General features: G+C 46.2%; 14 protein-coding genes across 14 annotated transcripts; 7 read left to right on the top strand and 7 right to left on the bottom strand.

Moving 5' to 3' along the window:
• Positions 1-453: 453 nt before the first annotated feature.
• On the top strand, positions 454-2,576 carry VTP01DRAFT_7065 (uncharacterized protein; the record flags this gene model as incomplete). The annotated part of the gene is made up of 6 exons (XM_069386036.1): positions 454-618; positions 713-1,053; positions 1,107-1,213; positions 1,279-1,939; positions 1,996-2,390; positions 2,455-2,576. 6 exons carry the CDS (start codon positions 454-456, stop codon positions 2,574-2,576), a joined length of 1,791 nt encoding a protein of 596 aa, XP_069243438.1.
• A 56-nt stretch (positions 2,577-2,632) lies between these two features.
• Positions 2,633-3,025, bottom strand: VTP01DRAFT_7064 (uncharacterized protein; the record flags this gene model as incomplete). Its single annotated transcript, XM_069386035.1, has 3 exons — positions 2,633-2,767; positions 2,819-2,874; positions 2,938-3,025. The coding sequence occupies 3 exons, from the start codon at positions 3,023-3,025 to the stop codon at positions 2,633-2,635; spliced, it is 279 nt and encodes a 92-aa protein (XP_069243437.1).
• A 214-nt stretch (positions 3,026-3,239) lies between these two features.
• VTP01DRAFT_7063 (uncharacterized protein) lies at positions 3,240-4,236 on the top strand (the record flags this gene model as incomplete). Its single annotated transcript, XM_069386034.1, has 2 exons — positions 3,240-3,366; positions 3,428-4,236. The coding sequence occupies 2 exons, from the start codon at positions 3,240-3,242 to the stop codon at positions 4,234-4,236; spliced, it is 936 nt and encodes a 311-aa protein (XP_069243436.1).
• A 367-nt stretch (positions 4,237-4,603) lies between these two features.
• Positions 4,604-5,955, top strand: VTP01DRAFT_7062 (uncharacterized protein; the record flags this gene model as incomplete). Its single annotated transcript, XM_069386033.1, has 3 exons — positions 4,604-4,975; positions 5,062-5,122; positions 5,189-5,955. 3 exons carry the CDS (start codon positions 4,604-4,606, stop codon positions 5,953-5,955), a joined length of 1,200 nt encoding a protein of 399 aa, XP_069243435.1.
• Positions 5,956-6,406: 451 nt separating this feature from the next.
• On the bottom strand, positions 6,407-7,223 carry VTP01DRAFT_7061 (uncharacterized protein; the record flags this gene model as incomplete). The annotated part of the gene is made up of 5 exons (XM_069386032.1): positions 6,407-6,475; positions 6,544-6,767; positions 6,837-6,864; positions 6,919-7,116; positions 7,179-7,223. The coding sequence occupies 5 exons, from the start codon at positions 7,221-7,223 to the stop codon at positions 6,407-6,409; spliced, it is 564 nt and encodes a 187-aa protein (XP_069243434.1).
• A 342-nt stretch (positions 7,224-7,565) lies between these two features.
• Positions 7,566-8,892, bottom strand: VTP01DRAFT_7060 (uncharacterized protein; the record flags this gene model as incomplete). Its single annotated transcript, XM_069386031.1, has 7 exons — positions 7,566-7,631; positions 7,705-7,777; positions 7,841-7,938; positions 8,011-8,352; positions 8,416-8,535; positions 8,594-8,709; positions 8,769-8,892. The coding sequence occupies 7 exons, from the start codon at positions 8,890-8,892 to the stop codon at positions 7,566-7,568; spliced, it is 939 nt and encodes a 312-aa protein (XP_069243433.1).
• A 1,066-nt stretch (positions 8,893-9,958) lies between these two features.
• Positions 9,959-11,922, top strand: VTP01DRAFT_7059 (uncharacterized protein; the record flags this gene model as incomplete). Its single annotated transcript, XM_069386029.1, has 7 exons — positions 9,959-9,972; positions 10,031-10,318; positions 10,377-10,565; positions 10,646-11,322; positions 11,412-11,471; positions 11,529-11,784; positions 11,853-11,922. 7 exons carry the CDS (start codon positions 9,959-9,961, stop codon positions 11,920-11,922), a joined length of 1,554 nt encoding a protein of 517 aa, XP_069243432.1.
• A 167-nt stretch (positions 11,923-12,089) lies between these two features.
• On the bottom strand, positions 12,090-12,400 carry VTP01DRAFT_7058 (uncharacterized protein; the record flags this gene model as incomplete). The annotated part of the gene is made up of 2 exons (XM_069386028.1): positions 12,090-12,197; positions 12,260-12,400. 2 exons carry the CDS (start codon positions 12,398-12,400, stop codon positions 12,090-12,092), a joined length of 249 nt encoding a protein of 82 aa, XP_069243431.1.
• A 204-nt stretch (positions 12,401-12,604) lies between these two features.
• VTP01DRAFT_7057 (uncharacterized protein) lies at positions 12,605-14,226 on the bottom strand (the record flags this gene model as incomplete). Its single annotated transcript, XM_069386027.1, has 9 exons — positions 12,605-12,799; positions 12,861-13,092; positions 13,145-13,237; positions 13,294-13,362; positions 13,426-13,524; positions 13,578-13,669; positions 13,735-13,829; positions 13,890-14,049; positions 14,107-14,226. The coding sequence occupies 9 exons, from the start codon at positions 14,224-14,226 to the stop codon at positions 12,605-12,607; spliced, it is 1,155 nt and encodes a 384-aa protein (XP_069243430.1).
• A 142-nt stretch (positions 14,227-14,368) lies between these two features.
• VTP01DRAFT_7056 (uncharacterized protein) lies at positions 14,369-16,911 on the bottom strand (the record flags this gene model as incomplete). The annotated part of the gene is made up of 7 exons (XM_069386026.1): positions 14,369-14,398; positions 14,457-14,636; positions 14,704-15,455; positions 15,507-15,582; positions 15,638-15,797; positions 15,873-16,117; positions 16,180-16,911. 7 exons carry the CDS (start codon positions 16,909-16,911, stop codon positions 14,369-14,371), a joined length of 2,175 nt encoding a protein of 724 aa, XP_069243429.1.
• Positions 16,912-18,685: 1,774 nt separating this feature from the next.
• On the top strand, positions 18,686-20,516 carry VTP01DRAFT_7055 (uncharacterized protein; the record flags this gene model as incomplete). Its single annotated transcript, XM_069386025.1, has 8 exons — positions 18,686-18,887; positions 18,944-18,971; positions 19,126-19,222; positions 19,288-19,396; positions 19,464-19,555; positions 19,620-19,787; positions 19,846-19,922; positions 19,979-20,516. 8 exons carry the CDS (start codon positions 18,686-18,688, stop codon positions 20,514-20,516), a joined length of 1,311 nt encoding a protein of 436 aa, XP_069243428.1.
• A 126-nt stretch (positions 20,517-20,642) lies between these two features.
• Positions 20,643-21,112, top strand: VTP01DRAFT_7054 (uncharacterized protein; the record flags this gene model as incomplete). The annotated part of the gene is made up of 2 exons (XM_069386024.1): positions 20,643-20,914; positions 20,986-21,112. 2 exons carry the CDS (start codon positions 20,643-20,645, stop codon positions 21,110-21,112), a joined length of 399 nt encoding a protein of 132 aa, XP_069243427.1.
• Positions 21,113-21,386: 274 nt separating this feature from the next.
• VTP01DRAFT_7053 (uncharacterized protein) lies at positions 21,387-23,322 on the top strand (the record flags this gene model as incomplete). Its single annotated transcript, XM_069386023.1, has 6 exons — positions 21,387-21,464; positions 21,530-21,661; positions 21,777-22,052; positions 22,118-22,219; positions 22,283-22,583; positions 22,637-23,322. The coding sequence occupies 6 exons, from the start codon at positions 21,387-21,389 to the stop codon at positions 23,320-23,322; spliced, it is 1,575 nt and encodes a 524-aa protein (XP_069243426.1).
• A 114-nt stretch (positions 23,323-23,436) lies between these two features.
• VTP01DRAFT_7052 (uncharacterized protein) lies at positions 23,437-25,425 on the bottom strand (the record flags this gene model as incomplete). Its single annotated transcript, XM_069386022.1, has 6 exons — positions 23,437-24,053; positions 24,106-24,372; positions 24,433-24,541; positions 24,623-24,732; positions 24,797-25,064; positions 25,120-25,425. The coding sequence occupies 6 exons, from the start codon at positions 25,423-25,425 to the stop codon at positions 23,437-23,439; spliced, it is 1,677 nt and encodes a 558-aa protein (XP_069243425.1).
• Between the last annotated feature and the right edge of the window lie 540 nt (positions 25,426-25,965).

Genomic DNA, 25,965 nt, shown 5'->3' with positions numbered 1-25,965 from the left:
AAATCCAAACATCGCTCCGTCCTAATTACAATTCATATTTACACTGTATCTATATGGCTTCAATGTATATTGCCGATGAAGAAGCAGACCGAATATAGACATTCCGTGAGGAAATCACATTCAAGCTAAAAAGGAACTAGTTTGACTGCAACGTAGTCATGTACCTGCAGCTACCGCTAGCCGGATATCACGAAGCACTAGGAAAGAGTCTGAGCCGAAAACAATGCGGGGAATGGTAACGCACGATGAACAGACAGACAGGCAGCGGATATATGTACCAGTGATCGTTGGCAAATGACTATAAAGGGAAACAACTTGAACTCTTTCCCCTGTCCTTCTCTCTTCCTTCTCTGTTTTCTCCTTTTCCGCCCACTTTCTGTTTGTTTGCAGTTTGAGGCTTGCATCTGGTATATGCGCGCGCGTGTGTGTGTGTGTTGTCTCGGGTTACCATCAATGCTCTTTCAATCCATGTTGCTTTCTACGTTTGTTCTTATCTTGTGTATGGTTATCGGCACTGCTGTCGCGTTCTGCAACTCGCCGATCTACTGCGAAGGTCCGATTCTAAAGAGGATACAGCTAGCGCGACTGTTTCCAGACTCCAAGACCTTTGTCGATATGGTAAAAAAAAGAAACCATGGTTATTAATAACCATAATAACTACTGTGTAATTTCGCTCGTCTTTTCGATTAACATGTTTCGATGCACCTTATAGCCTACCTCAAAACCAACTCAACAAGTCCTAGCAGCGTTTGAAAGCATAGGTGGTGTGAATGCATCCGATGACGAGGTTGCGAAATTTGTGCAAGATAACTTCCACGCTCCAGCAACCGAGCTCGTACGCTACCAGATCCCCACATACAATGTCCCAGAGTGGATGGAAACCGTCGAGGACCCTACGTATCGTGGATGGTTGCTTGAACTGCACAAGGCCTGGGCAAATCTCACGTTTCACTATGACCTATCTCGGATCTGCGAGGAGTGTGCCACAAGTACCTTGCATGTACTGCGCCCATTCGTCGTGCCAGGTGGACGTTTCCGCGAGTTTTACTATTGGTAGCCTATATGCAACGAAAACCTTTCAATGTGTTTCCTAACTTTCAACAAAGGGATACGTACTTTGTGATACGCGGACTGCTTTTGAGCGATCTGGATGGTCTAGCGAAGGATATGATCCAAAACCTGTTGGATTTTGTCGAGACTTATGGATTCATGCGCAAGTATCAAAAAACCATTTAGGTATTTTAAACTGAAAGCTTACATACATGCAATTCATAATAGCCAATGGCGCCCGGATCTATTATCTAAATAGATCACAGCCGCCTCTCCTGTCAGAAATGGTTAAAGTATACATTGAAAAGACAGGCGACATCGAGTTCCTCGATACTGCGTTGCCTATCCTTGACAAGGAGTATGAATACTGGTCTACAGAAACAATAGTCACACTTGGAGATACTGCGACGGGCGAAAGGCACACGTTGAATCGATATAACGTGATCACCAATACGCCCAGACCCGAGTCCTACGTTGAGGATTACGAGGCAGCTTATCGGGACATTGATCTAAACGAAACGCAGATCCATGAACTATTTTCAAACCTTGCGACGGGTGCTGAGACCGGGTGGGATTACTCGTCCCGGTGGACTAGATTGAAAGCGGCTCAGGACAAAGAGCATGGGTACGATATTCTGAGATCGCTGAATACCAGGAATGTCATACCAGTTGATCTCAATGCCATCCTGTACAACATGGAGGTCACGTTATCAGAATGGCACAAGAATGACAATCCAAAATCCGAATTCTACGCACGACAGGCGCAAAAGCGTCTAGTTGCTATCGACAAGTTTCTGTGGAACTCTGACAAATATGCATTCTATGACTACAATCTGACAAGTCAAACTCAAAACATCGAGTATACTCCAGCAGGTCTCTTTCCTTTCTGGTGAGTCGCACGACGAATATGTTGGAGATTCTCTCTTTGTTTATACCCATTGTTAGGCTCGGTGCACTTCCTGAACGAGTAAAGTCAAAAGAGGTTCTCGGCCATGTATTTGACCAAACAAGGATGCTCTTGCAACACGATCCTGGACTGCTAGCTACATCCTTGTACGAGACAACGCTTCAGTGGGACTGGCCAAATGGCTGGCCACCGCTGCAATACGTCGCTCTGCGAGCCATGCAAAACATTTACGACATGATAGGTGACCGGAGTTTACTCGATCTGGCAAACGTCTTAGCTCAGCGCAACTTGGCATCCGCATTCTGCTCTTGGTACAAGACAGGAGGATCAATCCCGGGCATCCTGCGGCAATTTCCTGGAAGCCTCGATGCAGGGCACATGTTTGAAAAATTCGACGTGAGATATATGGGCCTAGCCGGATCCGGAGGAGAATGCAAGTATACTCGGTTTAATGTGGTAATTACAGACAAGGGATGGTATTAACGTATAATTTACAGATACGGTGCAAGTTGGATTTGGATGGACGAACGGGATTACAATGTGGTTATTCGATTCTTTCAAAAACGTTACGGCTCCCGATTGCAATGCTAATTTCCAATATCCTGTTGGGCGGCGTTGACCCAGCATGTTGTTATAATATATATGCATGGTGTAATGAAATACTCTGCGACGATCTTATTTCTTCTTCTTGTTGCTGGTCTCCTTTGCTGCTGATTCAGCGAGTTTCTTCATGATGGTCAGTTTGCCAACAGCGTTCGCTTTGACAGACATTTGCTTCTCGATGTTGTTGTTGATATTCGCTGTTAGTTTCTATTGAAGGCATTAGTAACCTGCTTTATTCGATGATACTTGTTGTATTACCTTTTCCAACTTGCGTTGTTTCACCAGAGCAGGCTGCTTTGGAGCAATAGTGCGAGCTACATTGTAATGAGTCTCGGTAAGATCGCCGAGGCAACCCGATCTCTGATTTATTTACACACCTCCTTTTTTGACTTTGCCGGCATTCTTGTTATTCTTCTTTTTAGCTTGCACTGGAGACTTTTTGATTTTGAGTGATCCTTGAGCCATTTTCTCCTTTTTGCCAACGAACGACGTGCTGCTTTTCACTTTTTCTGGCCTCCTCCTGCGGTTGGTCCGCAAATAAAATTTCAGACTCGAAAAAGAGGAAAGCCACAATTTTTGATTTTTTTCCAGCTTTCTCTTTTACTTTAACTCGTTCGAGCCGAGGAGGTCCTCTCTTTTCTTCTTCCCAGTTACAACACACGATTACGACATATATATAATGGCATTCAACGAAGGCAGAGGAGGCCGTGGTGCTAGTCGTGGTGGACGTGGCGGCCGTGGTGGCGGTCGCGGTGGATTCAGCGATCGAGGCGGTCGTGGCGGTGGCCGTGGTGGAGGCCGTGGAGGTAAGACAATACCTACGTTACTTGGATATGGATTGGTTACTGAATTAACACCCGTTGCTAGGCGGTCGTGGAGGCATCAGCAAGCGTGGTGGTGGTGCTCCCCGTGGCGGCCGAGGTGGTCGCGGTGGCGCCCGTGGTGGCAAGGGTGGTGCCAAGGGCGGTAACAAGGTTATCATCGAACCTCACCGCCACGAGGGTATCTTTGTCGCTCGTGGCAAGGAAGATTTGCTTGTCACAAAGAACCTTGTTCCTGGTGAATCTGTTTACGGCGAAAAACGTATTTCTGTTGACGGCCCTGATGGTACCAAGATTGAATACCGTGTTTGGAACCCCTTCCGATCCAAGCTTGCAGCTGCTGTTCTCGGTGGTGTTGACCACTTGCACATTGCTCCTGGCAAAAAGGTTCTCTATCTCGGTGCCGCTTCCGGTACTTCCGTTTCCCACGTTGCAGATGTTGTTGGACCTGAAGGTGCAGTCTACGCTGTCGAATTCTCTCATCGCTCTGGCCGTGACTTGATCAACATGGCCAAGAAGCGCACAAACGTGGTACCTATCGTTGAAGATGCTCGTCACCCTCACAAGTACCGCATGTTGGTACCAATGGTCGATGTTATCTTTGCAGATGTCGCCCAGCCTGACCAAGCTCGTATCATTACTCTCAACGCACACCACTTCCTCAAAAACAACGGCCACATTGTCATTTCCATCAAGGCATCTTGTATCGACTCCACTGTCGATGCTGCTACTGTGTTTGCACGTGAAGTCAAGAAGCTGCAGGAAGAGAGAGTAAAGCCTCAAGAACAGCTTACTCTGGAACCTTACGAACGAGACCACGCTGTTGTTGTTGGCAAGTACGTCCGATCCAAGTAGACTATTGCGCTCTAGTTAGCATCATATAGCAAAAAATCATCTATCTATCTGTCTTTCTCTCTCTGCTTTTCTTATTTCTTTTTTTCTTTTTCCATTTCATTTTCTTTTCGTCATAAGTCCCCCTTATCGTTTACAAGTGCTGTAAATACAAGATCTTACCTTGGATTTGTTTCTAGTTTGGCACGTTGCAGCAAGTGGGATTTTCGGAAAGAGGCAAAGCATAACTGTTGTCATTGTTTTCTTGAGAGCGGGTGTCCAACGGATGAGCTCCACTTGTTGCAATCCAGCCAGTCCCATTTTTGCCCAACCTTGTTCCTCCTTTGGTTCTCTTTCCTTTTTTTCTTTCCCTTTATTCCCAGTCAGTCATATGGAAATCAACAAGGACGAAGCAATTCGTTGCCTTTCTATTGCAAAGAATCACTATGGGAATGGCAACTATGCAGCAGCTCTGCGACTGACCAAAAAGTCCATCAGTTTGTATCCTACAGAGCAAGCAAAGGCATTCCTCGAAAAGGCAGAGAAGGCTGCTGCCTCAGCGCCGGATAATAAGCCTACAGATACCCGTACTAGTAATGGCACCAAGGCAGCTCCATCTCAACCTCCTTCTTCCGAGAAAAAGTACACGCAAGAACAAGTCGATGCCGTCAAGGCGATCTTGGCCTGCGGCAACGATTACTACAAGGTCCTTTCGCTGGACAAGAACTGCACAGAAGTACAGATCAAAAAAGCATATCGAAAGGTAAAATAATTGACAAATGCACAACTTTGTATCAATCAATCTGCCTATCTATCTATGTGATTGTACTTATGCGGACCTTGTCGCAGTTGGCTCTGCAATTCCATCCGGACAAGAACAGCGCTCCAGGGGCGGATGAAGCATTCAAGTGTAAGAAGAAAGAGAAAAACGAAAAGTTACCTAACTGGGGACTAATTGATTGTGTTTTCAATGCAGTGATTTCCAAAGCATTCACAGTCTTGTCTGATCCACAAAAACGTGCTATCCACGATGCCGGAGGAGGCGACCCTGAGCAGCGTGGTAGCGGCGCATCGAGCTTCAGGAGCTTTAATGGACGAACGTTTAACGGAGCTGCATTCGCAAGCGAAGAGATATCACCCGAGGATTTATTCAACATGTTCTTTGGTGGCGGTGGTTTTGGTGGACCAGCATTCAGCAGTGCGACGTTCATGGGACCCGGCTTCACGCCACACACATACTACCGGACGGCTGGCGGTGCAGGTCGCCGTGCAGCTCATCAACATTTTCAACAGCAAGCACGCGCGCGTCAACAAAGCAACACGGCAGGCTGGTCGGTGCTGCTTCAAATCTTGCCACTTTTGATTTTGTTTGGATATTCACTGCTGTCAGGACTGTTTACGGATAGTACACCCGCGTATTCGATAAAACCTACCTCAGTTTATTCCCAAATGCGCATGACAAACCACCATCAAGTCCCATACTATGTCAATCCATCCGCGTTCCGGCCAGTCGAGCAAAATCAGTACAAACTTTCACGCGTCGAGCAGCAGGTAGAAATGGACTGGGTTCGCAATCTTCAGTTTGCGTGCCAGAACGAACGAAAGGAACGAGCATCTCGGCTCAACGCTGCAAGTGGAATATTTGGCATCGGACGGAACGAGGAACAGTACAGAGAGGCACTGCACATGCCTCTTGAAAGCTGCGACGAACTTAGACGTTTCGGATATGCAAACACTATATAATATTATATTCCAACAAAAAACCGTTTCTTCTTGTCTCGCGCAGTCATTGCAAACGCATATCACACTCCATATTTGTACCTATCTACACTTACATGATTCCATGAGAAATGTTCCAACAACTAAAACAGCTCTTTTTTTTGAGAACACTAGGCAAATACAATATTGTATTTCTTTAGATAAGATGCAGCGTGTTCGTGTGATATGAAGGGAATAGAGAGAGTGTGTGTAGGTGGAAAAGGGATAGATAGAGAGAGCGTGTGAGTGTGAAAAAGAAAAAGAGACAGATAGCTGAAAAAGGGACTAAAGAGATAATAGGAGAGGGATGAGATATGTGGCAGGGATCAAGTCATAAACGAGATAGAAGAGAGAGAGAATAAAAAGAGAAAGGAACCGGCCCCAGTTAGGAGATATATTTTTAAGACAATTAGTAGATAGTAAGAAGGAAATATCATCACACAAATTCGACATAGGATTCGGGTATCAGACCAGTCTCGTCCTGAACATCCGCAATCAACCAGCCCTAATTTCAAGATTCGATGAGCAAGATCCAAGAACCAGTGATAAATAGGGAGGTCTATCTCTTCCTACCGGACACTGCCGATATTGCACCCAAACAATATCTCCAGCTTTCATGCTGACTTCATACTCCGTCTCGGGCGAGAAATCATACAGTGCGCGAGCATGCCTGCCAGTGAACTCTGAACTAGATAGAGATACTTGCGACGCTCTTCTCTTTGGCTCCTCTGGTTGCCCGTGGAAAAGTGGCGACGATTCCGGATATGCAAAGTCGCGGATTATAACTGGTTGAGATTCTTTTATATAGAGAAAGGATTACAGTTAGAATATCATCCTCTTATTATCTTGGCATTCTCTCCAATTACCTTGCTCGCCACTGTGAGAAGTTTGTTCCTGACAAGGGCATTTAGCACCAGTGCGCTGCTGTAAACTCTACTTTGCACTCACCGATGACACAAAGGAGGAACACTGATCCTGCTCTGCAGGAGCTTGTTTCTCGTCGAGTACATTGTACACGATTTTTTCGTCCTGCTGGTCATCGTCTTGCTCGGCTGGGCTCACTGTAGCTGTGGGTGACGCTGCTGCTGCCTTTGTATTTCGCTTGGGTCGAAAAGCTTTCTTGGCAATGGTGCCCTTACGAGAGATCTAGGTACGGCAAAGTGTGAGCTTTGGAGGGTGTGGAATGGAAACTTGGGCATTCAGTCTACCTTCTTCAATACAAGTGCTAACGTGATTACGGAAGAAAGGCTCATTACTGGCTGAAATTCATGAAACAGTGAGGTCGAGGAGGAAAGAGAGAGAAAGGAAAGGAATGGGGCTGATGCAAAAGTTGTTGTTGTTTGTCGTCAACAGTCGTTCACGCAAGAGTGAGAGAAAAAGAAGTAAAAAATTGGAAATTGAGTGAATAGAAAAAAATATGGTCTCAACAAAACTTGGCTATTGACCCCACAGAGGAGCCCTTTGGGTTTAGAAAGAAGGGAGAAGAAAACAAGAGCAAAGAAAAAATCACTGTCCCTTTGTGTTGCCTGTTTTCATTTAACGGTGGGGACCCCGATTCCCCACCGACTGTGTGCATCTCTATCGAAGAGGCTTTTCTACAGGTTTGCTCTAATGTAGTACCACTTTTCATCGTTGTTGGGTGCGTCCTGAGATGATTCGGCCTGTTTAGAAAAAATATAATATAACTGATCAGAGAGAGAAAATGTAGCTCATTTAAGGAGGCAAGTGTCTCACCGTCTCTAGCAGCTCATTTTTGTGCGACACATCATTTACTTTGTAAGGAGAATCGCTGATCGTGACATTCGTGCTAAAAAAGAGTAATACATGATTAATGAAAAGGCTAGCCCACAGCGTCCTGGAAACACTTTACACATCAATGTCGTGGGTATCGGCCTTGCATGGCACTTTGCCCTGTATCAGTCGTCTCCATGCTTCGTGAGTTTCTTCAACGACGTGAATTGCATATGCCTTGTATTATTAGTCAGTAATAGAGTTTGTCGCAATTTGAAATAGGCGGATATCTTTATCTGCTTGTCTTACCTTATCCTTGCATTGACCATTGAATGCAAACTTGTTTGCAGGCTTCCCATCAGGCATCTTGTAAATCTTGAACCAATGGCGAGTCGCGTCTATCAATCCTGGGAAATGTTTTTCAACATCGCTGATATCGTTGAGCTTATCCGCCAATGGATCCTTATTATCAATTGCGATAACCTTCCAGTCCGTTTCGCCTTCGTCCAGCAATGCCATGACACCCAGGATCTTGACTTGCTTGACTTGACCGCAGTAACCAACAGCCTCACCGATCTCACAGACATCAATAGGATCGTTGTCGCCACGTGCTTTTGTTTCAGCGTGCACAGATGTCGGATCCTCCCATGTCTGATATATCACGTTGCTAAGTGGCGAATATGCGGACATATACAAATCTGTAGCACTTCATACCTGAGGCAGGGCGCCATAGTTCCAGATATATCCCTTGTAAGGGAAACAGTTGCGGACGAAGCGGACCTTTCCCTTCTTCACATCCTGCTTTAAGGGGTTCAAACGTTCCCCAGTCGCGATCTGTGAATGGCGATTGAGTTGGAAGTGCGATCTCTTCCTGTGTTTACACCCAACTGACCTCAACTTTGGCGTTTGTCCAGCGAGGGATCTCTACGACCATGTTGACTAGAGTTTTCTCGGGATTTGCATACAAAGGAATGTCGTGGAATGGAGAAATGAGCCTGCCATTGTTCTCTATACGCTGTCAGCACGAACCGGTGTGGAATGTCAAAGTACAGGTATGTCAAACCCACCCAAATGAACGCGGTACGAAGGCGTGAATGGTTTGCCAGAGGTCTTGACCTTGTATGCGTTAGTTGAGACCATCCTCTTTATGGTAGGCTGGAGGAAAGAAGGTTTGCGTGCAAGAAGGTACATTTTTGATAGTTGCTTATGAAATCAAGTGTTCTTCTCCAGTAGCCGACATATGATAAAAGCGAATTCTATTTCCGATGTTCAGGCATCTCATTTTCTTTTTGTTCCTGTGCTCCTTTCTTCTTTCTTCTCTTCTCATCTATCGAAAATCCATTGAAGTTTGGTAAGGCCGAGTATCAGAGGACATATATGGTATCCATTGCTTTTAATGTACAACCATTAAAGGTTTTCCGGTGCGCAGCGCGGTGCAGGTCAGTTTTCCCTTAAAGTAACAAGCACCACCTCCTGCATACAGAGGAGCGTCGTTCTCGAAACTCCTTTAAATATTCCAGAATAATCGGTCATTATTCACGTAAAGAAAGACAGAGAGATACTCCAGCAGTGACATTTCCGAAGAAAACCACAAATTAAAAAGGATGGTACTTGAGAATGACGATCCAACAAGCTAGTTCGCCAATTTTTCCAGCGTTTCACAAAGCGGCGGTCGTGTGCAGGACGAATATGATTCGCTGGTACTCCAAATCAATGGCGCCACTTTAAGTGTGTTTTCGTGAAACAGATCTTCGGACACTCTGGCAGCAGGCCCTAAATTGTTTGTTACTGCTCTAATCAGTCGCGTCAAATAGAGCCCATCCAAGGAGACAGCCTTGGAGATATATTATTACCAGCAACGCTGTAAAGTTACGCGTATCCAGGGGGCAGTTTGATAACAAGAGGGAGAACGTGGCTACCACGCTAAAAAGAATCGCTTTGGTCGGAGCCGGGGAGTGTTTGAACGTGCTGCCTTTCAAATTCTTTGTTGATAGGTCGAGAAAACGTGCCTCGAAAACATGTTTTTTCCTTCCAACTTTGAATTTTGTTAACTCTTGAGAGCCGTCTCCGACTTGTTTGCAATCGCTACCTCCATCTCGTGCATTGCGATCAGAGCATAACTGTAAGCGTTGCGAAAGAAAACTCTCCTGGTCTACGGTTGCACTAAAGCTTATATATCCGCGAATTTTCTCTATTTCTGTGATACTCATCCTTTTCTTTGGTCTTTTTTTTTCTTGTTTCTTCTCGTACTTGTAGTATGGCTTCCTCAAGGTAGATATCGCCGCTGTCTTTGTCGCGCCTCTCCTCCATCTTCTAACAACAGCTCTAGTATTTTGGACCCTCGTACCTTGGAATCGGCCAAGAACACCGTCACTTCATTCATGAAGACGGCCTTCGCCCAGCCAAACCTCTCCACCACAGCCATCGTTTGCTCGGCCGTCGTTGGTTTGTTTGCATATGAACAGTACTGGTATCTCAGCAAGAAGAAGAATCTGCCCGGTCCTAGATTCAAGATCCCTATTATTGGCGCATTCTTTGACTCGTTGTACCCTACCTTTGAGGGCTATATGGCAAAGTGGAAGAGCGGCGAATTATCTTGCGTCAGCGTTTTTGACAGGTAATGCGCACAGACAGCTACATGCAGTCCAGAACCGAATATCCTGATGCGCAGCTAGATTCGTCGTCATAGCATCCACCTGCGATCTCAGCCGCAAAATCCTCAACTCGCCTGCCTTTGCCGAGCCCACCGTTGTCGACTCCATGAAATACATCCTGTGCCCCGATAACTGGGTTTTCCTCAGCGGCAAGGCCCACGTCGACTATCGCCGCGGTCTCAATGTGCTGTTCACCCGACGCGCTCTTGGGTAAGTAGTGGAAAATTCGGCTGCAAAACAATTCTCGGATCATGTAAACTCACTGCAGGTATCGATGTGTAACACCGCAGTATCTACATGCCTATTCAGGAAAAGGTGTACCAGCGTCACTTTGCTGAATGGCTTTCGTTGGACGGCAAGGTCGAGGCTTATCAGCTTCGTTTCCGTGAAATCAACATGGAATCCTCTTTACGGGTGTTTTTGGGCGATTACATGTCGGATGAAGTCGCAAAGCGTATCTCCCAAGAGTACTTTAATATCACCGCTGCCTTGGAACTTGTCAACTTCCCCATTCCTTTGCCGGGCACCAAAGTATACAAGGCTATCCAATCTCGCAAATACATTATCAAGCACTTCATCGAAAGTATCCAAGATGGACGTAAACGTATGGCAGAGGGCGGTGAACCAAAGTCTATGATGGATGCCTGGCTCCGTTCCTTGCAGGAAGATGAATTGGAGGCTGAAAAGACTGGCAAGCCTGCCCCTCGCAAATTCACTGACCGTGAAATCGCCTTGACTTTACTCACCTTCTTGTTCGCCAGTCAGGATGCTACCTCCTCTGCCTTGACTTGGGCCTTCCAGCTTACTGCCGACCATCCTGACGTACTCGAAAAGATCCGTGAAGAGCAGCTTCGCCTTCGCAACGGCAACATCAACCAAGAACTCACTCTTGAACTGATGGAGGAATCTGTATATCTGCGACAGGTTGTCAAGGAAATCCTTCGTCTTCGACCACCAGTGCTCATGGGTAAGAAAGAAAAAAGCAGAGAAAGAGACGGAATAGTCTCTTGTTTATGTGTGTAAATAAACTGACGCTCTTTCCCACCATTTTTTTAGTGCCCTACAAGACTACCCGCGACTGGAAGCTGACTGAAAACTACACTGTGCCGAAGAACTGTAAGTGCCAAGCAAAGAATATTCACTTGGCGTTGTAGAACTCACGCAAGTCAATAGCTATGCTCATCCCCACCACTTATCCCGCTTTGCACGATCCTGTCGCATATCCCAACCCTGACAACTTTGATCCTGACCGCTGGGGTCCCAACGGCACTGCCGAGAAATTTCCCAAGAACTTCATGGTCTTTGGTAACGGTGCCCATCACTGTCTTGGCAAGGAATATGCTATTATGCACTTGATGGCTATCCTTGCTCAAGCATCGTTGCAACTTGAATGGACTCACTACCGCACCGAGAAGAGTGATGACATTTCGTAAGTTGGGAAAACGACAAAGAAATATGCACATGCGGGCACTGTACTGACAGGTGACCTCCACATAGTATCTTTGCTACCATCTATCCGCAAGATGGATGCATCATGAGCTTCAAGAAACGCGAGGTCGTAGCTTAAGTAGTTCGTAATTATTTTCATTTTTGGTACTTGTCTCTTCTCTTTTCCATCATTTTTAGTATCCTTATCCAGTATTCCTTCGCCCTCTCTTCGTGCTTTACATTTAATACAATTAATTCGAGTAATGTGCAATCAACCGATCTCATATGCTGTGCAAGGCACTGAGTTTAACGGGTTTCCTTTTTTGAGAACTCGTCCAGACGCTGAATGAGCTGCTCGGTCGTCTTCTTTTGCTCGCGGAGAGCCTCCCGCAGCGCTTTCATCTTCTCGGCTTCCTAGATAACAAGGTATAAATATCAGGCGTCACCGTCGTCAAGACTCCCATGGTGGTACTTACGGCTTGGCGGGCCCAAACATTCTCTACCGCTTTTTCCTTGTCACCGAAACCACCTTTTGTTTGCGTGGTAGCGCCTTCAGTTGGACCGTGGATGTTAGCTCGCTGCATTTTCTGAACAAGGTTGCGAATGAGTCGACGCATGGTTGTGGGTAAAAGGAGATTAAAGGATATGCATGAGAACCGGGGCCCAATCTGTGTCCTTATTTTAAGGCCCAACACCCATGTCGGATTGAAACATCCTGGCTGTTGCCGAGAAAGGTGCTCACCTTTGTTGAGAGGGGGAGAGAGAGAGAACAGTTAAGCGGGAAAAGAATTGTTTGAGTTTTTATTGTCACGACGATATTTTTAAGATCTCTCCGCATCAAATTCAAGCGTGAACTGCACATAAGGTCGATAGCTATTGTCATTGACTGTCTGCAGCTCGTGATCCAAGATTTCCTCCTGCGTTTCCTTCTTGATCGCCTGGCCATGCACTCCACCCAGCCGTCCATACTGAGCTACCAACGTGTCATCCACCTTTTGTTCGTATTTTGGCTTGGCCTGGATCAAAAAATGCATTAGTTTCTCGGAAATGGCTGGTCTTGGCAATTTTGTGACTCACAGCAATTGTAACAGCCGTGAAATCCGGCGGAAGTCCGTATCGTAGCACTGATTCAACAAAGACACGGAGCGCTTTCAGGTGGATCCACGACGAAAATACTTCACCAAAGTTCGTTCGTGCTAGCCGGAACAGTTCCGCCTGTTGCTCCCGCTCCGTCGCTTCAGCCTCTTCGAGTTCCCGCTTTTGCTGCTGCAGCGCATCCTCGTCGTACTTGAAGTCGCGAACAATGAACCTGCGGTGCAACCGTCAGATTCACGATATTCCCTATTCGCGCAAGCGCTTACTTTTCTTCCCGAGCCTTGTGGGTAAATTCGTCAACAACGCGCTTGAACAAGGTCACAGAAAATAGTCCATATTCGTCATCTTCAGCGATTTTGCTGTTCAAACCATTGTTAATTTGCTGCAGAGATAGAAAGAAGAAAATGCCTCTTACACAGATGATCGAGGGACTACCATGGATGACAATCGCTCGTACTTGTTCTGCCAATCCTTGTACGACGTTCTAGTGCATGAATGAGTGAGCCATCGTTGTAGCTTTGCTTTCTTTTTTTTTATCCTGTTTTACCTAGGCACAGCAACAAAGACAGTCGTTAGATACTCGGAATTAAGAACGCATTGCTCCTTTTTCACGACGCCGTTGAGGTTTCGGATCGAAAGGTTGCCTCTGCAGATTATATAGTTAGGGCAAGCCGCGCAACTGGGGGCATTAGATCTTACGTCTCCCTGCGTTGCAGTGTCTGAAGCGCGTTTCGATTTTGAGTGTATGCATTCAGCTTGGTCTTCATAATATTATCAACGGCATTCACTTCCTGTCACGTAGAAGGAAGGAGTAATTACATAAAAAATCCAGGTATCCAACATGTCTTATGCTTGCCTGATTCAAGAGGGCCGTGGTCTCTTGGAGAGACTTGTCGGTGCGATACTTCATTGTGTTCCATTGGAAACCGCTGATAAATTCTTCCACTGGCTCTAAGTACGGTCATTGTGATTAATCTTCGGCAGATAGCCAAGCACGCATTATCTACTTGCTGTCGTTGACAAGCATGTACTCGCGAACATGGCCGTTGGTCCTGTCGCTCTTGACCAGCGTTGAAAGGATATCACTCAATTTGTTGACTGACTGTTCAAACGCCGTGTCGTACTTGGCAAGGTCGTCCGAGAGCAGAACTAGCGTGTCAAGTGTTCCAATCTATTCGACACAGTGTCAGTTGAGTCATGACGATTTACTCCAGAGCTAGAAACATGCTTTGAATTCTGGAACGTTAAATGCAAATGTCGTCGCATACTCGCTGAGTTTGCCACGAATGTTCAAGAAGGTGTTCTGCTTGTTGCCCAATGCAGGCACAGAAACGAAGAGGTATTTCATGAAGGATCCAGGGCTGAGGGCAAAGGTTAGGGAAAGCAGAAGGTGGGCGTATCTCCTCTGTGTTACTTTAGCGAAAAATGCAGTTGCAACGGGGCAGCACGAATCGAAAGAGAGTCCTTTATTGTTTCAAGTTCTCTTGATCTTAAGGTTGGTCCTTGGGACAGATCAAATTCTTTGCAGAAATAAACAGGTTAGCTGTTGCTACGTGCAAAGCTTTAAACAAGTTTTACCTTGTAGTCCTTAATGGTGCCGCTGAACTTGTTGAGAACACCTCCTTCACATATCCAAATCTCATTACATACAGTGCTGATGAACCGCTCGTCGTGAGATACAGTGATCACACCGCCTTTAAAGCGCTCAAGTGCACTCTGAAGAGCATCAATAGATTCCATATCCAGATGGTTCGTAGGCTACATTGCAAACAGGTTTAGATTACGCGGTCTTGCTCTTCTGGTTTTTTTCCTTTTTTTTACTTGCCTCATCAAGCACCAAGATATGCGGGCGTTGTAAACTCAAGCAAGCAAAAGCGACCCGAGACTTTTGACCACCAGATAGTGTCTTCATAACCTGCAGACCGACCATGCCTGTAATACCAAACGAACCAAGATGTCTTCTGTATTCTTCTTCGGATTTGCCGGGAAACTTTTCAGCCATAAATGCGACAGCTGACTTTGTCAAATCCAACTGATCAATGTGGTGTTGCGTAAAGTATGCGATCCGCAGTCGTCCGTTGCGGTTAACTTCACCGCTCTGCGGTTTGACTTGTTCTGTGAGAAGCTTCAGCAGGGTCGATTTACCAGCACCGTTAGGTCCAACGACCGCCACACGCGATTCCAATCGGACATCCAGGTTGACGTTGCGGATAATTGGTTTCTTTGGGTCGTAGCCAAAGGTAACCTCGTTCATTTGAAGAATGGGTGGAGATATGCTGTCAGGGTCAGCAAACTGGAATGTAACCAGCTTCTCGTCCTCTGGAGGCTCCAAAACTGGCAGTTTTTCAAGAATTTTAATGCGGGATTGTGCCTGCGGTGCCCTCTTTGCATTATATCGCCAGCGATCAATGAATTCTTGCAGATGTTTGCGGTATTCCATCTGATTCTCGTATTCGCGCTGTTGATTTATTCGTCGTTCTTCCTTGGTTGCATAGAACTGGGTAAAGTTGCCCTTGTAGTAGTCGAGCTTTTCAGAGTGCATGTACAATATATCAGTTGCAACCTCGTCCAAGAATTCTAAATACAAGTTAGATATATGCGGTTAAATAAAGATCGTTTTTTACTCACCTCGATCGTGAGAAACGACCAGTAAGGTATTTGGCCAGGTTTGCAAATATCTTTCGAGCCATACAATGGCTGGTATCTATTGCAGTTTTAGTGATCGACGTTCGTACGACTCAGATGAAAGAAACACTTACATCCAACATGTTATCAGGTTCGTCAAGCATAAGAACGTCTGGGCGGCAGAACAATGCACGTGCAAGAGAAATTCTCATTCTCCAACCACCAGAGAACTCCTTTGTGGGTCGCTTTTGGTCAGCAGCAGGGAAACCAAGACCGGACAAGATCGCAGCAGCCCTTTAAATTGAAATGTGTGATAATGATTTAACATTCCATATCAAAGAAAGCAGTAAAGTGCTGCAGGTCACTCACTTGGATTCGGCCTTGTCGCTCTCGATATCCTGCAACTTGCCAAAGATCTCCTTGAGCTCAGTGGACAGTTTATCCTTTTGTTGCGACAAGGCATCCTTTTCATCCTTTGAAAACTCGTCGCTTTCAAGGTTCGAGTCGATTTCGTTGATACGGTTCGTCAAATCACGTTCCTTCTCCAGCAAATGCTCTCGCCAAACATCGGCTCGGAGCACCATTTCAATAGCAGGAGTGTCGTCTCCAACAACCTACAAACCACGTATGAATGAGTATTTGCTTCCTGATTGAAGCAGCCCGGTAGAAAACTTACCTCCTGTTCCACATAGAGCACGGAGATATGCGTTGGTACGTTCACCTCACGTCTGGCTATAGCACGAAGCAAAGTCGATTTACCGATACCATTCTTACCGACCACACCGTAACGACGGCCGTAAGCGAGCGTCAAGTCAGCGTCCGTCAAGATACGACGACCAGCAAAGGAAATATCAAAGTTTTCAATCTTGATGTCTTTACTCTTTCCCTTGGTCGATGTGTAGTCAAGGATGGGGTTGTACAGCTTGTACTCTTCTTGCAAAGCCTTCTGCTCGTTAAGCAGCTTCGAGGCTTCATATTCGACTCGCATGTTCGTCTTTGCCTGACGCTTCGCCATTTTGCTAGCAATCTTTTGCTCGGCTTTCCGAAGCTTTTCCTGGTCCACCTGCGACTGGACACGACGACCAGAAACGTGGTCGAGTTCAACGCTGCCAGCACCCAAACGCGTTGTAGCCGAAACGTTCGATTGCTGACCGATCGTAATTGCTTGGTCAAGCTTGCGTGTCGTTTCTTTTCCACTCGGGCCCTTCTTTTGGGCAAACATTTCGGTCAACTGCTCGCACAACTTGTCGATCTTTTCCTCGGCGCCTCCAGCATCGAGCAAGATCGGCTTTACAAAGTCTGCAATACCGTCTTCGCCGTCGTCGTTTTCCTTCAGATAACCGTCAATGTATTCGACAATGGTGTCATCGGCCTCAGGAACGGCACTGCGTATCAATGCTAAAGCCATGGTCGAAAAGTTGCCGCAGTTCCACACTCAGGTGCCTGATATACCCAAAAGTGGCTGAAATGCGACGCATTTGTTCCGCAGTACATTGTAAAACGCGCCGTTGGAAACATTTTCTGTCTAAGCATTGTTTTGCTATTAAGAGAACGAGAATGGATTAAAACAATTTGATTGAGTTTCCAAAATGATGGTAGTTGAAAGAGTTAGTTGCAAAATTGAACTCTATGATAAGTACAAAGAACTTTGCTGCTGCATAACAATGACCGCTCTTGGCATCGTGTCATACTCAAATATACGTGAATAATTAGATCGGAAAACCTGCACAATCAATTCACACCTCCTGCGTGACAGATAGATATATTTATAGTCGTGAGAGGCTGTGGCGGGAGAATAAGGCTCGACTAGATAAGCCAAAGAGAGCAATGGAGATGACGGGTGCTCATAGGCATTTGCTTCTAGTTCTGCATCGGGCACTTTTGTCGTTTGCGCATTTAAATAACTCCAGATTCTTGTTTATGCTCTTGATCGTCTCTGTGACTGTATCCATAAAAAGGTGAGAAAAGGGGGGCAGGGATTCCTGCCATTTCGTGGACACAAAGCGATGTGTGGAAAATTTTGAATATGCATGCATGTGGGTGGTTTCACGGCGCGGTACAGTTTTTGAGTCGTTTTAAATGATACTTTTTATCTACATCGAAAACATATATTCAGCATCATTTTGGAAGTAACATCGAAGCTACTCTCTCGTAGCATGTGGCGCGTTTGTCCAATAATTTGGGTGCGACTAGGAAACTTACTTCTTTTTGCATTGTGCACGTAGACATTGACTATTCGGGCATAAAGGTATCTATCCATTGCTGCAAGTTCAATGCTTAACTCTAAGGTGTGTTCTGGCGCTGTCGAAAGGAGCGCAGAGACACAAAACGGGAAGCATCCGAGCTTGTGGATTTGCAGGGCAACTCCTTGTTTGGCAGAGCGGACTCGATGTGAGCGGTTTCGGCAACACATCAGTTTCTGCGAAACCAATCTTCGCTTTTCTTCACGGAAATAGATCCCTATCATAAATGTATGGCGCAAACGTCCAAAACTCGTAATCGGTGGCCGATAGTCATTCCACACGCGATCAACAACGTGAATTCGGGGACGCGATCACCAGCAGGTGCAGCCTCTCCTTCTCCTACTCCTATTCTTTCTTCGCAAGCACCTACGCCTCCAGCACCGAAACGCAACCGGAATGTTGTCAATAGTGGCGTACTCACTTGGCTCAAAACACCACAGCAAATGCAGTTCAGAAAGTGGAGGCTGCAGTCAAAGAAAAAGCAAAGCAAAACCAGAAGCAGCCGACATCGGGCATGATATTCTCACCAAGGAAAGACACAGCATAAATCAGACCACAACAGGGCACCTGTCTGCGTTCACAATCATCATTGACAGAATTTGAGGATACCCAGACAACAAGCACTGCTGTCACAAGCAGCTCGCGCCAACAACCGCATCCTCGGAATACACAGGTAACAACCACGGCCCTCACAACCCTTTTGCACACCAATGATTCCCAGCAGCAGAATTCGCAATCGTATACGCAGACACAGCCTCGAATACAAATAACGCAACAGTATTATTTGGCAAGGCAGCTTCCCTTTCCACTACCACAAGGACCATGGATTCAAAGGGAAAGATCATTCGGGTCAACAGGTAACGAACTCACCTTACCACGTGGGTGACAACATCGGTACCGCCTGCAGAAACCACTCCAACACCACATAGTTCGCATTCAATGAACATACCTCTAAACAATGACAACAGCAACGACAACGCGGCAGTAGCAAACGCTTTTGGCTCTTCTGTATCATATCTAATCTCTCAAAATGAAAACTCTACGGATATCACTCCTAATCGTCTACCACAAAGTGAAAAGATACCAGCCGTTAACGTCCAGGAACATCCCAACTTTGAGCACAATCCACCCGCAGTTAATGGTAAATGTACCATACATTGTCAATGTATTAGCTATGCATGCTAACTCTCAATGAAGTCCCTCCAACGATACCAGCAATCCAAGTGTAAGAGCGCGGCAGAAATGGATGGATGGGATCATAGAACATTACGGAACGCTTTTTGAGACGTTTCCGTCCCCAATCAAGATCAAGAAACGACGCTTTCTTCGCGAAAACTACGACGACGATTATCTTCTTAAATCTGCCACGGAAGCGGAAGGAATCGAAGAAACTCATCGCCTGTCGAGGATGAAGAGATACCGGATGACGATCTGCCGGAAGCCTCAGATGAGTTCCAAGAATGGATACTAGACTGGGTAAATATATGGATAGTTCTCATTTACAAACGTTAGCGCAATTTAACTTAATGTCACGGTTGTAGAAAAAGGATAATCCAAGGATCTGCTGCGTATGTTACAACAACGATAGCGAAGCGGATGATCAACTCATTCACTGCGATGGAACCGGGTGCGAAGTTATTGTACATCGAAGTACGTATAAATAGATAGCAAACGACAACTTCAATTCTATACCGAGCTCTCTTTTCTTTCTTCCTAGGCTGCTATGGTATGGAACGTGTTCCTGGCCCAGATGAAGTATGGTACTGTGCGCGGTGTAGACTGCAGAGTGAAAAATCTGAAGAAATCGTAGTGAGTAACTTTGGATGCAAGGTGCAGCGTATACAGGTGATGATTTCTAACTATTCATTCGCAGGTGTGTATACTTTGTCCAAATCCTCAAGGAGCTTTTTGGCGACTGAAAGATCCGAAATTTGGGTATTTTTGGGTTCACGCAGCCTGCGGAATACATCTGACGGATGCCTCCACCTCTACATCTTCAGAGTTTGATCTGAAAAAGACCACAAGCAAGGCATGGAGCTCGGTAAGATAAATGACAGTGTATAAAATAGTTTTCCCCCTTTCTAACATTGATACATTAGCATTGCTTCTTGTGCGAAAATTACATTGCAGCAGAGTACGATGCTTGCATACACTGTGATAAAGCTGACTGCAAAAGGTCAGTCCATGTTACTTGCGGTCTAAAGTACGCTCTTTGAAAAGCCGATACGTCAGCAAATCCATGCTTTGCATTGAGCATGACAAACGAGGGCTAGAATGGCGACAGTGGAACTCTGAAGAGTGGCGATACAGTTCATGGGAGAATTGGGTTGACAAGCGAGACCAATATCTCAAATTCAAGATCCGAGGTTTTGAAGGCAAGCTGAAATGCCGGCAACTTTGGCTAGAGGCTTTCCACGACTTGGGCTGCAGCGACGAGAACGGCATACGTGAGGAAGACTTTGATCGATATAGCCGAAAATTACAATGGGTAATAGAGACAGAGTGTACAAACTGTCAGCGGGAACTGCGGGACGCTCAAGCTGCATGGCGCTCTTTGCAGAAAAAAGAAAAGGCGAAAGAGAAAAGCGCCGAAGCTCTTACCCACGAATTGGATACTGCACGGTTTACCGTCAAACGTTTGCAAATGGAAGGCAAACTGCTATCCCAATTGAGTGAGCGAAACAAAAGCTTTGTTACATCTTTACCAACACGTCAGCGCACACCAATCCAAGAAGAAGCACGAAACGTGCCGGGAAAACGCGCTGTTTAAGAAAAGGAAACCCGACCGGGAGCATATAATACCCACAGAAAGAAGAAAAAGCTTAAAAAAGCGCCGGTTGAACCCGAAACAAAGCGGCAGTACGCAACGGAACAGGAACCAACACTTAAACCTTCCATGGATGCCCAGAGTGGCAAGTCCGAGCCTGCACAAGTCGCAATGTGCAGCGAATGTAGACAACGCAAGATGCTGCAAGAAACCATTTATGAAGTTCTGAATTTATCGGAGGAGTATATGCAAAACTTGGAGGCCACCAAGCATCTTCGGGAACCAGGGTACACTGGCAAAGGCAACACATGGGATCCGCGAGTAATTATCCAATGTGCCGATTGTCACACATCATTCCACTGTGGATGCGTTCGTCCCGCTGTCAGAAACTATCCGTCTTCGTAAGTTGGCACCATGAGTTTTTTCTTTCTATTTGATCATATTTAACTGATTACATTTTATCTCTTTTCAGGCGTGTGTCATTCGTTTGCCGTCAATGCCTTAGCAGATATGAGGAGAAGCACTTCAAATTTGAAATTGGATCGCTCACGGCTCCACGCAGCAAGCGACAAAAAGCACGCGTCAACTACGAAGTTTGAAAATGTACATCCGAATTGTAGATATCGGATGCATTCTCTAATATATAGTTAATCGTCATTGTAGAGGACGGATGCACGTTGGCTATTGCTACTTATCCGTTCCATGCTTATCCTCGATGTAATATCTTTGAATATGTATATATTTTGCCTATGACCATTTTGTTGATCCCCAATTGATCTAAATGGAGTTAATGCTTTGGGACGGGGGACAGCGGGCAGATCAAGATCAATCAATTTTTTGACTTCCAGTCAAGAAGTTTGAAAATGGAAAGTGATGCTTCGCATTTTTTCAAGGTCGCGACACAGCTTTGCACCTTACAGCAGCAGCACCACCATGGCGGCCAGTTACAAGGTCTGCATCGTAACTCCTCGCGTTTGCCCATGCTACCCGACACGCTGTTGAACCATGTTTGATAGGACGCAGTGGACAAGATCATCTCGTTGCAGACAAATGCCTCTGTCCTCGACATGTTGCGTAAAGCGGGTCCTCGAATGAACGAGCGCAGCTTGCCGGAAATGAGAGGTTATCTAAAGCGTATTGGATATGAGGTACTTATCAGTAGACACGAAGGAAGGGAATGGGAAGGTGGAGGCAGCAGCGGCTCTTATCGAGACAGAGGAAAACTCCATGCGGTGTCTTGGCACTTAGTATTCTTTTGCATAGCCGCGAGATTTCGATAAGCTCAATATCATCCACGTGACGGGCACCAAGGGCAAAGGATCCACGTGTGCTTTGACGCAGTCGATCTTGAAGCATTTTCCTACCGATAAGCCCATTCGGACCGGTCTGTTCACGTCGCCGCATTTGGTGGCGATGCGGGAACGTATTCGCATTAACGGCGAGCCGCTGAGCGAAGAATTGTTTGCCAAATATTCTCAGCAAGTCTGGGAGCGTTTGGAGGAAACCAAACCTGAAGCCCTGCAAGCTTTGGATTCCCAAGTAAAACAAGTTTGAGGATATGCCACATGTATGCAAGCATAGTCTAATTTTTTTTCTTTGCGTAGGATGCGCGAGAACTGCTGCGAGCTACAAGAGAACATCCCGATAAGCCTACCTACTTTAGATACTTGACACTCTTGGCGTTCCATGTCTTTTTGCAGGAAAAGGTGTGTGTGTGAGAAAGAGAGTATAATGGCTTCAATGCGACCGCTAACGATGATGTGCTTCAGGTGGATGTTGTTATCTTGGAAGTCGGTATAGGCGGCGAGTATGATTCGACCAATGTTATCGAAAAGCCGGTTGCATGTGGTATTACGGCGCTTGGTCTGGATCACGTCAACGTACTAGGTGATACAATTGACAAAATTGCATGGCATAAGGCTGGTATTATCAAGCCAAATGTGCCTGCATTTGCCATCGAACAGCCTCCCGAGGCATTGAAGGTCATTGAAGAACGAGCAAAGGAAAAGAATGCTCCGTTGACCATTCTGCGAGATGACCAAGTGGAAAATCTCAAGGACATAAAAATTGGCAAGTGAAAAGGTCGAATGTAAAGACATAGTCTTTAGACTGACACAACGCAGGTTTGGCGGGAGTACACCAGAAATACAATGCACTTGTTGCTATTGAACTATGCCGTGCCTGGCTTGCACGCTGCCGCAATGTAGAGCTTAAGGAACCCGTGCCGCAAGAATTCCGCCCAGGATTAGAGCGTGTTGTATGGCCTGGCCGTGGGCAGATACTCAACATCAACGCTACAAAGTATGCAGACCAAGTGAACAAAGACGTGACATGGTTCCTGGATGGAGCACACACTGTAGAAAGTTTACAAGTTTGCGCCGATTGGTTCCAAGAGAGTGTTGCAAAGGATGAAAATGATATATCTCGCGTATTGATTTTCAATTGCACCAATGGACGTGATGGCCCACGTCTTTTGGACGTCATTGCACGGATACCTGTTGGTTTCGACCATGTTATTTTCACAACCAACGTTACATTCCGCAAAGGCTACACCGCTGACAGCACAAACAAGACTGTGTCTGCAGAAGATGTGGCAGCTATGCAACAGACACTTGCCAAAACCTGGAAAGAACGGAAACCTTCCTTCCCATCCGAGAATGTACACGTTGTAGGCAGCATCGAAGATGCTGTAGAGTGGATTGTGGACTACACAAAATCATCGAGCATGCAGCGCGTGCAAGTCCTAACAACCGGAAGTTTGATATTGGTTGGTAACACGCTTACTGCACTCGGCATTCCTCCTCAATAGAAAAGGATCAACTGGATTTGTATGGCTTTTTAAACCAAACAGAAAATATACCGTCTTTTTTTATGAAGCTTTTTTGTTTTAGTTGCCGTTGATTGGTCCTTTTGCTTGTTTCTTTTACAGATGAGGTCCTGCTTGACGGGTTTCAGTCGTAGCACCGTCCTCGTATGCCTTGAAGTTTTCTTGGAACATGGAAGCGACCCTTTTGAGCGAGTCATCAAACTCTGCAGCTTCACCTTGCCATGCCTTGCGAGGATGCAGGATTTCGGAGGGAACGCCAGGCACGTGCTTGGGAATAGCAATGTTGAAGACTTCGTAAGTCTCAAACTGCGCGTTGGCCAGTTCACCGCTGTGGATAGCGTCCAAAATAAGACGGGTGTACTTTAGTGGGCAGCGCTTGACAACGCCAGCCTTGCCACCGATCCATCCAGTGTTGATCAACCATGCGTCAGCCTTGTGCTTGCTCATCTTTTCAGCCAACATGGTTGCATAGCGTTGTGGATGGAGCACCAAGAAGGGTGCGCCGAAGCATGCGCTAAAGGTAGGCGTAGGCTCCTCGATTCCATCCTCAGTGCCGGCAACCTTGGTGGTGTAGCCAGAAATGAAGTGGTACATGACCTGGTCAGGGGTCAGCTTCGAGACAGGTGGAATAACGCCAAAAGCGTCACATGTGAGCAAGATCAGGTTCTTTGGGTGTCCGCCGATGCAGGGGATTTTGGCGTTGGGAATATAGTCTGAAGAACCGTAAATAAAAAAGAAACAACCCAGATATCCATGTAAACTTACCGATGGGATAAGCACAGCGTGTGTTCTCCGTCAAAAAGTCATCAGAGTAATCGACGACGCGCGAGTCCTCGTTCAGGACGACGTTTTCTAGAACAGAGCCGAAACGAATAGCATTGAAGATCTCGGGTTCCTTCTCTGCAGACAGGTCGATGCACTTTGCATAGCAGCCTCCTTCAATGTTGAAAATACCATCGTCGCTCCAGCAGTGCTCGTCGTCGCCAATAAGACGGCGCTTAGGATCGGCACTCAAGGTGGTCTTGCCGGTTCCTGCCCCGCAAGCTCTTAGTTGACAGGTTAAATATAGAACAGCACCGGACATGATCTTACCGGATAGACCAAAGAAAAGGGAAACATCGCCCTTTTCGCCTTCGTTGGCCGACGAATGCAAGGAAAGCACGCCGGCTTTTGGCATAAGGTAATGCATCACTGTAAAGATCTGCGATACACATTGCATATTTACGTGTCAATAACAACGTACGCCTCCTCCTCCTCCGTCACAACTACAAAGAGCCCTTACTCCTTTCTTCATCTCTCCGGCATATTCCGTGCCGAGAATCACCATTTCATGGCGCTTAAAGTTGACAGATACAGAAGTAGTGGAAGTCATTCCGGTCGTGTACCGATTAGCTGTGTACAACATGGTTTAGACAGGACAAAATTGCTCCTCCTTTGTTGTTATAACTTTTATTACCTGGGAATTCACCCGCGTTAAAGATTGTGAAATCGGGCGTACCGAAATTCTCCAGTTCTTCCTCAGTCGGGCGGATGAGCATGTTTCGCATAAACAGAATATGGTATGCTCGAGAAGCAATCACCCGGATCTTTTTGCGATACTTGGGATCCCAGCCGGCAAAGCCGTCAAACACATAGAGTCTCGGGTGAGTGTTCAAGTAATCGATCGCACGTTCACGGTTGATCAAGAACACGCGCTCATCCATTTTCATGTTCACAGGACCCCACTGCGGTAATATTAGTACTAGCGCGAAACAGCAGTGTCGAGAGGATGACGCTTACCCAGACATCCTTGGCGGAAGTCTCCTCTTCGACGATGCGCTTGTCTTTGGGACTTCGTCCTGTCTTCTTTCCGGAATAGGAGCAGAGTGCTCCGGCCGACGAAATCACAGTGCCAACTTCGTGCGTCAAGGCCTCCTCGTACAGCACGGGCACGGATGGGTTGTGCTTGATGGTCACCTTGTCGTAGTCGATGCCAGCCATTTCGTGAAGCTCCTCCTCGACCTTGGTGTGCAAGGAGGAGGATGACTGGGGTCGCCCGGCAGGCGAGCCTGGACGGTAAGGAGATCCGATTCTATGCGCTGTCATGTTTCAACGAAGAGGAAAAGGTGTTTTCAGGAAAAAAAGGGGAGTAGACAAGGGAAAAGGGAAAAAAAAGAAGAATAACGGTGGTGGTGGTGGCGGCACGATGAAGGGATGGTGAGAAAAAGCAATGCAGGCTCCGAAGTGGAGCCTGCATTGCATGATTGTTATTTTGTTTTGCAACTGCCCGGCGCACCCTTTGCATAATGCGCTTCAGGTGACCCAAATATGAAATTGGCCTGTTCTTTTGTCTCACTCTGTCTCTCTAGGATATTGCATTTACCCAATTGTGGACAAAGAGAAATGGGGCATAAAATCTAAATGACTGGTATGTGCGATTTTTTATTAACGTGATCTGCTCCCCTTTCTATAGGCTCAATAGCATTATATTCTGGCTTAGCCATTTGAGCTAGTGACGATATTTCGACAATGGTAAAGTCTGGCGCATTCATGACACAATGTCTCCAATCACGTACAACTATGGAAAAGCTTGATCGACATGAGGACTAGTGCAAAAAAAAAAAGGAGAGAGAGAGAGAGAGAGAG

This window comes from Rhizomucor pusillus (assembly GCF_041956525.1).
Source record: "Rhizomucor pusillus strain CBS 183.67 unplaced genomic scaffold VTP01scaffold_3, whole genome shotgun sequence".
Classification (NCBI taxonomy): Eukaryota; Fungi; Mucoromycota; class Mucoromycetes; order Mucorales; family Lichtheimiaceae; genus Rhizomucor; species Rhizomucor pusillus.
Note: the sequence above shows the minus strand (reverse complement) of the source record. Positions and strands in the feature narration are given on the sequence as shown.